The sequence below is a fragment of the Acomys minous genome, assembly GCF_964271855.1.
Source record: "Acomys minous genome assembly, chromosome: 5".
NCBI classification, from domain to species: domain Eukaryota; kingdom Metazoa; phylum Chordata; class Mammalia; order Rodentia; family Muridae; genus Acomys; species Acomys minous.
The window spans coordinates 83,467,502-83,478,866 of NC_140494.1; the positions used below are offsets into that span (position 1 = coordinate 83,467,502).

The following is an 11,365-nucleotide window of genomic DNA, read 5'->3' on the forward strand; positions in this document are numbered from 1 at the left end:
TGTGTGCTTGCGTGCACTCTTGCACAGATGTGACAGCTCCCCCAGGAGAGTCAGCAGTCAACTCAGGGAGTCTATTCTCGCTTCTCCTTCTACCATTTGACTCCCTGGAATTGAACTCATGTCCTTGGGCTTAGCAGTAGGTGCCTTCATCCACTGAGACATCTGGCTGCCCCTGATCTGACTTCTTGACTTTTTTTTTTTTTTTTGAGGGGAGGGAATGCTAGGACAGATGCCAGACCTTGTGTATGCTTGACCTCCAACTTACATCCCTACTCTGCTCTGACTGACTTCTGACGGTGAAGACTTCAGGAATACACTTTCTGTGTCTTCCTCTGGGCAACTAGACGATTTACATGCAGAGTCAGCAAGAGAAGCGTTACCTATTCCCTCTGACATGGCATAACGAAACACTTAGAACCACTTAGCAGCCAGGCAGCAGGGGTATGGCCTGCGGCCCCAGCACCTGAGAGGCTGAGGGTCTCAAGTTCAAGTTCACCTAGACTGCAGAGGGAGGACCATGTCTCTAAAGCCAACACATTGAAATGGCCCGCAGGATGAAGACGCTTGCTGCCAAGCACATCAACCTGACTCGCATCCTTGGAACTCACAAAGTTAGAAGGAAAGAACAGACTCCACAAGTTGGTCTCTGACCCCCATGTGCATGCATATACCACACACACACACACACACAAACACACACACACACACACACACACACACACACAGACAAATGTAGTTTTAAAAAAAAAGGCTAAGTACAGCAGTTGAAAAATGAATATGTGTGCATCAGGGTTCGGCCTTGAACCGCATCTCCATTTTTTGTTTGTTTGCTTGCTTGTTCTAGTTGAGACAGGTTCAGACTAAATTGCCCAGCCTAAAAGAAAATAAACAACCCATAAATGTGGTGGCACGCCCCTTTAATCCTAGAGGCAGAGAGATCTGAGTTTGAGACCAGCCTGGTCTACGTATCAGTTCCAGGACAGCCAGGGCTACAGAGGCCCTGTCTCCAAAATAATAATGATGATGGCCGGGTGTGGTGGCGCACGCCTTTAATCCCAGCACCTCGGAGGCAGAGGCAGGTGGATTGCTGTGAGCTCTAGGCCATCCTGGTTTACAGAGCAAGTCCAGGATAGCCAAGGCTACACAGAGAAACCCTGTCTCGAAAAACCAAAAAAAAGAAAGAAAGAAAGAAAAGATGATGATGATGACGACAACGATGATGATGATAAATGGAAAAATAAAATAACGGCAGTGGTGGCGCACGCTTTTAATCCCAGCACTCGGGAGACAGAGGCAGGCGGATCGCTGTGAGTTCTAGGCCAGCCTGGTTTACAGCGCAAGTCCAGGATAGCCAAGGCTGCAGAGAGAAACTCTATCTCGAAAAACAAACAAAAGCAAGTAAGTAAATAAATAATCCAGACTCACTCTCTATCTCTCCTCCTGCCTCAGCTTCCCAAGCCAGTGCTCCTAGGCTTTGCTCTAAGAAGAAACATCTGCTGGATGAGAGTTGGCGCTGCTGAATTGACCAGTCTGCAGCTGCCTGCCGGGATCAGCCTCAGCCAAGCCATCCCTGGGCCTCTGGGTTTTGCAAGGGGACCAGGTGGCCCGGGTTTAGGAGGGAGGGATGAGCTGAAGCCTTAGGCCCGGTGGGGGTGGGGCAGGTGACGTCACAGGATCCTGAGAGGATCAGCATGGCCTCCCGGCCTCGGAGTGTGCTCATCTCTGGCTGCTCTTCAGGGATCGGTCTTGAACTCGCTCTTCAGCTGGCTCATGACCCCAGACAACGTTACCAGGGTAGGGCCCACAGCTTCTAGGACCCTTGATATTTTCACAGCCTCATGGGTGTAGGTTGGGCACATGGGCCTGGGGAAGAAGACAGAGGGAAGCTGTCTATCACTTTAGTAATTCTCTCACCTCATATATATTTCTTCCTTTCTTTTTAAAGACTTATTTATTTTTATTTTATGTGTGTGGATGTTTTGCCTGTGTGTAAATATGTGTACCACTTCTGTACCTGGTGCTCAAGGAGGTCAGAGAGGTTGTCAGATCTCCTGGAACTGGGGTTGCAAACAGCTGTGAGCCACCCCGTGGGTGCTAAGAAGTAAACCCCAGTCCTCTGGAAGAGCAGCCAATGCTCCTAACCTCTAAGCCACCTCTCCAACCCCTCACAATGTGTTTCTTGAGTACTGGATGGCAGATAAGGAAAAGTTATGAGCAAAAAAACAGGGCGTGTGTGTGTGTGTGTGTGTGTGTGTGTGTGTGTGTGTGTGTGTGTAAAGATTTAGACCAGTTGGTACTATGCTTGCCTAGCATGCACAAATCCCCGGATTCTAATCCTAGTTGTGTCACGTGCCTGTAACCCCAGTACTCAAGATGTAGCCAGAGGAATCAGAAGTTCAAGGTCAGCCTCAGCAAACTCCAGACTAAACTGTGTTACATGAGACCCTGTCTGGAAAGGAGAAAAAACAAAATCAGCCCCAAATCAAGCCATGACGGGGCACATCTGAAATTCTATTATTCAAGAGATTGAGGCAGGAGGATTCTGAATTCACAGTCAGCCTAGGCCACATGGAGATACCTGTCTCAAAATAAAATAGACAAGCAAACAAAACAGCCTCAACTCTGGGTAGTGTGCGGAGGCAGAGGCAGGCGGATCTTTGTAAGTCCGAGGCCAGCCTGGTCTTCAGAGCAAGTTCCAGGACAGCCAGGGAAACACAAAAAGACCATGTCTTTGGGGGGAAAAAGAAAGGAAGGAAGGAAAGGAAAAGAAAAAGAAATCGCAGGCTGGGGATTGTAGTAAGCACCTGTAACCCTAGCATTCTGGAATTGAGGCAAGAGGATCATGGTAAATTCAAGGCTAGCTTGGGCTACATAACAAGATCTTTGTTTCAAAGGAAGAAAGAAAGGAAGGAAGGGAGGGAGGGAGGAAGGAAGGAAGGAAGAAAAACAGGAGAGGGAGGGGTGGGAGGGACTGAGCATGCCCAGTGGAAATAAATGAAGAACTGTGGAACCAGGAATGGTAGCACAAACCTATAATCCCAGCTCTCTGGAGGCAGAGACTGGTGGATCTCTGAGTTTCAGGACAGCCTGGTCTACACATAGTGGCTTACAACCATCTGGGACCCCAATTCCAGAGCATCCTGCAGGCACACGCATGCAGACGAAACACTCACACACATAAAGTAAATAAATAAACAAATCTTAGGGGAGTGTGGGGAAGGATCTGTCCCAAAAAACATCTCAAAGGAAGCTGGCTCCAGCATCTGAGTTGGCCCCTGACCATGCCCCCACTAAGCTGATTAGAGCTCTAGGATGAAACTCTTGCTGCCTTACGGTGCACTGAGCTTGGGGCCTTAAAGGGGCCTTTAGCTTCTCCAGCTGTGCAGTTGGTGGCTGCAGTGTGCAAGCCATCTCTGGCTCCTCTGACCCAGAGGGGAAGCTGGCAGACATTGTCACTTTTGAGCCAGCTGCCTGGGTGAGGACATCACCCCAGTTGGCAGAGCTGATTCTCCCAGCTTTCTGGGTTAGAGGCAGGTTAGAGTCATGAGTGTGAGAGCATGAATTCCCCTGTGTGTGGCTATACTTACTGCTCAGGGGCCTACAACAGGGCTCAGCAGGGAAAGGGGCTTGCCACAGAACCAATGCCCTGAGTTCAATCCCTGGCATCACACAGTGAAAGAAGAAAACCAGTTACAACAAGTTGTCTTCACTCACACACACACACACACACACACACACACACACACTCTACACAAAAGTAAAATATTTTAAAAATATAATATTGCTAAAGAGGGTTGGGTTTTTTATTGTTGTTGGTTGCAGTGTGTGTGCTAAAGACAGATCTCAGGGCCAGTTGCTTGCTAGGCAGTCGCTCTACCACTCAGCAGCATCTCTAGTCTTGTGTTTTAGATACCACCTCACTACGTAGGCCACAATGACCACAAACTCAAGATCTTCTCGAATGTTGGGGTGGCAGGCATGTGCCCAGCTAACTGTACCTAAGACCATTCCAAACGAATCCGCTTTGTCATTTACTCCTACCCACTGGGAAACTCACTCATTCTCTTCTTCCTTATTTTAAAAATGGAGCTGAAGGTCTGAGGCTGGGGACTCGCTTAGCACAAAAGAAAACCTGGAGCTTCGGATCTGCCATTCCAGCACTCAGGAGCTGGAGGCAGGAGGCTCAACCTTGGCCAATTATGTGTGTATATATGTTTGTTGGAATTTGTGGACATAGGTATATAAGTGTGCATTTGTTGGATTGGTGCTAAATGTAAGTGTTCAAACATGTGAGACTCCATCTGGGACTGTTTATGTAAGACCATAGACACAATTGGGCATGGTGGCTCACAGCTGTCATGCCAACAGTCAGGAGACTGAGGCAGGAAGAGTTCCAAAAGTTCAAGGCCAGTTTGGTCTACATATTGAGTTCCAGGCCAGCCAAGGTACATAGCAACGCCCTGTCTTTAAACAAAAATAGGAGGGCTAGAAAGAAGGTTCAGCAGTTAAGAGTACTTGCTGTTCTTACAGAGGACCTGCGTTCAGTTCCCATCATCCACATGGTGACTCACAACTACCCATAAATATACATATAACACACATACATACTTATAGACAAAACACACACACATTAAAAATAAATAATATACATATTAAAAAATTTTTAAACAGCAATAGGTCTGAGAGAGAGAGAGAGAGAGAGAGGGAGAGAGAGAGAGAGAGAGAGAGCTCAATAAAGTGCTCCCCATACAAGCATGAGGGCCTGAGTTCTAATCCCACGCCCAGGTAAAAAGGCCAGGCACAGTGGCATGTCCATGTAATCTCAGCACTTGAGAGGCAGAGGGAGGAGGAGCCCCTGAAGCTCGTTTGACACTTACTCTAGCCTATCTGATGGGTTCCAAATTCACAGAGAGACTTTCTCAGAGGGGAGAGGGGGCTGACAGGATGGCTCATCAGGTGAAACCATTTGCCTCTCGAGCCTGACAACCTTCGTTTACACCCCAGGACCCACAGTGTAAAAAGAAAACTGACTCCTCACTTGTCCTCTGGCCTCCATGCATGTGTTATGGTGTGTGTGCACGTGTATGTGTGCTCAAACAAGCATAAACACACAACACACACTTCATGGGGGGGGGGTGCAGTTGTCTCCTAAGAAATGACAGCCAGGATTATCCAGTGGTCTGTACACACACACACACACACATCCTAGAGAAACACACAGGGCAGAAGAGCCCAACACCTGTCCAGCTCTGTTCTCTGATTCCAGTGGTGGCCACCATGAGGGACCTCGGGAAGAAAGAGCCATTGGAGGCAGCTGCTGGAGAGACTCTTGGAAAGACTCTCACCGTGGCCCAGCTGGACGTATGCAGTGATGAGTCAGTGGCTAACTGTCTCAACCACATCGAGTGTGGACGAGTGGACGTGCTGGGTAAGACTTGGCAGCCCCTGGGGTCACACACACACACACACACACACACACACACACACACACACACACAGACTCTTAAGTATACACTATCAGTCAGCAAGATGACAATTTGTAGCCCTGGATAAAGTGGTAGACCAGTTGACCAAGAGTCAAAAGTACCAATCTGTTAATTAGAGATGCCCAACTTTTGGGGGAGGGACTACAGAGGAGAGACAGCCTCACATAAGGAGAAAACCATATGTGGTTGGGAAAATTACTTCGGTGAGTCACTTGAAGACAAGAGGATGATGAAGCAGCCACTCATGTCCTAATGGAGCCTGCTAAGGTGGGTGGGTCTGGCCATGTTGGTGCAATTTGGGAGCAGATGGAAATTGCTCATGTATAGTATGACAAAGATTTGGTTTCCAGGAGCTGTTCCACCCACTCTCCCAGGCCCAGAGGCCTGTTCAAAAACCAAATTGTATAATACCCCCTAGGTTCCACGTGTCCCCTCCTAGGCTTGTTCTAAGGACTCAGGTCCGTGAGGTGACTTCAAGCAACACTCTCTTTGCATCTCCTTAGTGAACAATGCAGGAATAGGCCTTGTGGGGCCCCTGGAGGAAATCAGCGTAGCTACTATGCAGAACGTGTTCAACACCAACTTTTTTGGGGCTGTCCGTCTGGTCAAAGCTGTGCTTCCAGGCATGAAGAGGAGGCGTCAGGGCCACATCGTGGTGGTCAGCAGTGTTATGGGGCTCCAAGGTAAGTCTGGGGACCACTGCATCCAGGATTAGAAGGTTGTCAAGTAGGTTTTAGTTCATATTCAAATGAAGTTGCATTGAAAAGGACTCTGAAGGGCTGGAGAGATGGCTCTGCAGTTAAGAGCACTGTTTGCTCTTACAGAGGTCCTGAGTTTAATTTTTGGCAACTATCTATGCCCTCTTCAGGTATGCAGGTGTATATGCAGATAGAGCACTCATATATATATATATATATAATAAAATCTTTAAAAAAGAAAGAAAGCAAGGGAAGTGTTCTGGGATTGATTTACCTTGTCTGCCTGGTGTAAGAGTAGGCAGCAGTGGGTATGCGTGTCATCGACAGCCATCCACATCCCAGAATAAACTCCACTTCTGGATATACCCAAAACAGCCTTTCACTCACTCCCCTGGAATCCAATAAACCATCAGAGGTCCCCCTCCTTGACAAAAAGCCCTGTAATGCCATAGGGATGTATATAGTGTTTGGTGATTCAGCAGAAAAGACACAGGAGATCTATTTGTGATGTCTACCATGGACCTACTCTAAAAACCACTTACTTGCCATCTATGGCCCTGGTATCTTCTCCCTCCTCAAACCCTTCCTCATCCTGACACTGTCTGTGATCTGGCTCCTTCCTTAGGCACCCTCCAACTGTATCTGCTGTGGGGAAGCATCAATAATCACTGTGCCCATGGGCCCTGGGACTCCATGAGTAAATGAACCACAGATATACATGGAGGGCAATGGGGGGGCAGGTGGAGCTGAAAAGGGGTAACACATTGTGCATAATGCCCTTGTCCTGATGCTATGTGTGCCTGTTGCACAATTCCATACATTGTGTTTCTGGCCCTGAGCATCCCTTCATTCAAATGCCCAAATCACCCTGGGACCCACAAAGTCTAACACACACACACACACACACACACACACACACACACACACACACACCTGAGACCTCCTCGCTCCTCCCCTTCCAGGCATCATGTTCAATGACATCTACGCAGCCTCCAAGTTTGCCCTGGAAGGATTCTTCGAGAGTCTGGCTATCCAGCTGCGACAATTCAATATCTTGTGAGTCAGGCACCTGGGCAGCCAGGGGGAAGGAAAACATGGTGATGCTGGAGACAGTGAAGGAGAGAGTATGGAAGCCAAGTCAATAGAGCAGGGGACCAGCCCCTCTCTGAGGACTGACAGGCAGTTAACAGTTGCTGGGGAAGGAGAGATATTTTTCAGAGATGTGGCCACTGGCGAGCAACTCACAGCCCTGCAAACAGCCCCTCACCCACTCTGTAGTAGGTAACCCCAGAAAACTCACGGGGTCACCAAAAAAGAAAGAAAGAAAGAAAGAAAGAAAGAAAGAAAGAAAGAAAGAACAGGAAAATAAAAGGGGGTCTGGTTGGGAAAAGGAAAGGGTCAGCAGGAGTGGGAGGGGTGAGAGGGGGTGCATATGATCAAGCTACGTTATGTACATAAAATACCCATTACTATGCATAACTTATGTATGTTAATGAATGAGGAGGAGAGGGAAGCAGGCTGAGCGGGGCGATAGGGAGTGAAGAAAGATGAACTAACAACCACAGAGGTTGGGGCCTGCAGCTCAGCAGTGGAGCATTCGAACCTTTGGCCCATCCATCCCAGTGCTGCAGAATAGAGACAACAGCAGTAACAAGTACTGCGGAGGGTGCAGGTGTTGTGGCGGGGTCTCGGCACCCAGGAGGCAGAGGCAGGCAGGTCTCTGTGCAGTCAGCGCAAGCCCGAGCTGCTTAGCAAGTTCTGGGACAGCCAGCCATACACAGTAAAACCTTGTCTCAAAAAATAAGTAAATAAGTAAATAAGTAAATAAATAAAACCGGCAACAACAATAACAATGACACCAACCCCCTTCCCAGCATCTCGATGGTGGAGCCGGGCCCAGTCACCACTGAATTCGAAGGAAAACTCCTGGCTCAGGTATCGGACGCAGAGTTTCCAGACACTGACCCTGACACCGTTGGCTACTTCCGGGATTTGTATCTCCCAGCCTCCAGGGAGCTCTTCCGCTCTGTGGGACAGAGCCCGCGGGATGTGGCCCAGGTAAGTGAACACAAGCACCGTGGCTCCAGATGTCGGAGAGCTCGGTAAGTTCCAGAACTCAGAGTGCTGCCCTTCCTCCCGCAGGTCATTGCCAAGGTCATCGGTTCCCCCAGACCCCCACTCCGCAGACAGACCAACCATCGCTACCTCCCACTGACGGCGCTTAAGGCCATCGACCCCTCTGGAAGCCTGTATGTGAGGACTACCCACAGGCTCCTTTTCCGCTGGCCTCGCCTTCTCAGCCTTGGTCTCCGATGCCTGGCCTGCGGCTGCCTCCCAACACGTGTGCGGCCTAGATAAACAGAGCAGAACCTCCCTTCCCAGCCTGAACAGCATGGCTCTGCCCCTAGCTTGTGCAGACTGACTTCTTCACTCAGCCAGGCCAGTGGGAAACTTTTTTTTTTGACAAGGTCCCACTATGTAGCGTTGGAACTCGATATACAGATCAGGCTGGCCTCAAACTCACAGACATCAGGCTGACTCAGTCTCCCAAGGGCTGGAATTAAAGGCATATACCACCACACCCAGCTAACTTTCTTTGCTGATAGGTATGTTTGCACTGGTGCCAGGGGTGCCCTCAGAGGCCAAAAAGGGGCATTAGGGGCCCTAGAGCTGGAATACGGTCTGTGTGAACTAACTGCCCAGTACTGGTAACGGCAACTGAGCCACCTCTCCAACCCAAACCTTTTTTGGGGAAGAAGGTGTGTGTGTGTGTGTGTGTGTGTGTGTGTGTGTGTGTGTGTGTGTGTGTGTGTTCATCTGTGTGTCAGTGCACATGTATATGACTATGTGTGGATGCATGTGCATGGGCACCTGTGTGCATGTACAAATGGAGGCCCAGGGTTGACACTGGGCATCTTCCTGGATCCTTCTATTTCTTTTCTACATTGAGGCGGGGTCTCCCAGCAACACACGAGTTAGGTGTGTTGCCGCTCATCTCCATCCATAGCCGACCAGGATGCAGAGGCTGGAGGACCAGGAACTCAGGACTATTCCTTTGATCTTTAGGCTTAATTAAAGCTGGAGTTGAGACCTCCATTTGAGCAGCAGCCTCTCCCTAAGGGTCCCTCCACCCTGTCCTCATCTGATTTTGTCACTCCCCACATTACCCGTTTTCAGTGTGCTGTGCCTTTCCACCTGAGATCCTGAATGATATATGTGCATTAGAAAGTGGGAGGTGAAGGAGAGAGAGAGAGAGAGAGAGAGAGAGAGAGAGAGAGAGAGAGAGAGAGAGAGAGAGTGTAATTATCTCAGTTTGGGGTCAAGTGGGAGGCAGAGAGGGGTGAGGGGGCTCAGGCCGTGGCTTTGCGTCACTCTGGATTTCCCGAGGCTGAGGCTGGGCGCCCCTGGACTCACCATACATTCCTAGGCTGCTGAACTCACCCTGAGTCAGACTCAGCTGCACAGAAGAAAGAGCCCCCATCGCTAAGAGTGGTAACTATACAAACAAACACAGCAAGGGGAAGCTGGTGCTAGACACTGGCGGGGTGTTATTGCTGACTTGACGGGGAAACCGGCCCAAGTTCAGACGATGCTGGAGACAGGCCCACGCTTGGTTCTGCTTTGCTGCACCCTGAACGCCCCATGCTCAGCCAGGACAAACCATCGTGCAGCTGCTCAGGCTAAAAATCACCTGCGTTTCTATCTTGACAGCACAGCTATGACTTCCTCCCTCCCTTCCTCCCTTCCTTTCATCTTCCTTCTTTTTTCCTTTCCTTTTCTTTCTTTCTTTCTTTCTTTTTTTTGGGGGGAGGGGTTGGGGGAGGTTTTTTTGTTTGTTTGTTTTTTTTCAAGACAAGGTTTCTCTGTGTAGCCTTGGCTGTCCTGGACTCATTGTAGACCAGGCTGGCCTTGGACTCACAGAGATCTGCTTGCCTCTGCCTCCTGAGTGCTGGGATTAATTAAAGGCGTGCGCCACCACCACCCGGCCCATCTTCCTTCTTACTTTCCCTACTCTTCTTTTTTCCTCCCACTCCCAGGAGATTCCAGGGTGCCAATCTTGTGCTCTAACGCTGAGCAGCACTCTACCATCCTTTATTATTTACTTTTTGGTTCTGTTCATTTGTTTTGGTTTTGGTTTTACTCATTTGTTTTTGTTTTTTGAGACAGAGTTTCTCTGTGTAGCCCTGGCTGATCTGGAACTCACCCTGTAAACCAGGCTGGCTTCGAACTCACAGTGATCCACCTGCCTCTGCCTTCCAAGTGCTGGAACTAAAGGAGTGCACCACCACTTATATGATCACTAATTGCATGCAGTACCTGAGGAGGCCAGAAGAGGACGCCAGACCAGGAACTGAATTTACAGATGGTGGCTGAACCAACCATTAAGGGTCCTGGGAACCCAAGCCAGGTCCTTTGTAAGAGTTGCAAGTGCTTTTAGCCGATGAGCCTAGTGGTATCAGCTGTTGGTGTCAGTGTAGAAGTCCTATATCACCCACCGTGATGCTCCGGGAAGCAAGCAAGCACGTAGACAGCGGCCCTTCAGGAAGGCTTGAGGACGCTCATACAGTAATCACAAAGGCACACGCTGCGGCCAAGTTATCTCATGAGCTCTGGCACATGTGGGAAATGATGTATTCATTTTAGTGTTTATATAACAGCAAAATACACCCTGGAGACTGCCCAGGGATCTGTCAGTAGCAGGCCAGCCCCAGAAATGGCCATTTCTCTACACGACGGAATGCATTGCAGGCTTGAAAGAGAATGAGGAAGCCTGTTTGGGTTTCCGCAGAAAACACTTCAAGATACGGTATTCAAGAACTCACTCAACAGACCAACAAGATGGCTACTTTCAGTGAAAAGCTGGAAAATAATGATATATTTGGGGTTTTTTTTTTTTCATTAAAACCTCCTGTCCTAATTTTTTTTTAATGGTAAAATATGTACAGTGTAAAATTTACCATCTTAGGAGGCTCTAAATTACATACATGACAGCCAGGAAACAAAGCTTAGCAGGAGAGAGGAGAGCCAGAGAAGTGACAGGGAAGCTACAGGTTACAACAGATTTGTGAACGCAGCCAAGCACAGTGGTGGCAGGGCCTAGCCACTACAAAGAAGACATGTTTTTAGACAATACTCATGTGCATGGGCAAAAAGAACTCCAGGACTGTATTTGTGACTAAC

The 11,365-nt window shown here is 48.9% G+C and overlaps 1 protein-coding gene across 1 annotated transcript; it reads left to right on the forward strand.

Moving 5' to 3' along the window:
- Positions 1-1,555: 1,555 nt before the first annotated feature.
- On the forward strand, positions 1,556-8,542 carry RDH8 (retinol dehydrogenase 8; the record flags this gene model as incomplete). The annotated part of the gene is made up of 6 exons (XM_084781613.1): positions 1,556-1,794; positions 5,267-5,428; positions 5,990-6,169; positions 7,147-7,240; positions 8,059-8,242; positions 8,327-8,542. The coding sequence occupies exons 1-6, from the start codon at positions 1,692-1,694 to the stop codon at positions 8,540-8,542; spliced, it is 939 nt and encodes a 312-aa protein (XP_084637739.1). The 5' UTR covers positions 1,556-1,691.
- Between the last annotated feature and the right edge of the window lie 2,823 nt (positions 8,543-11,365).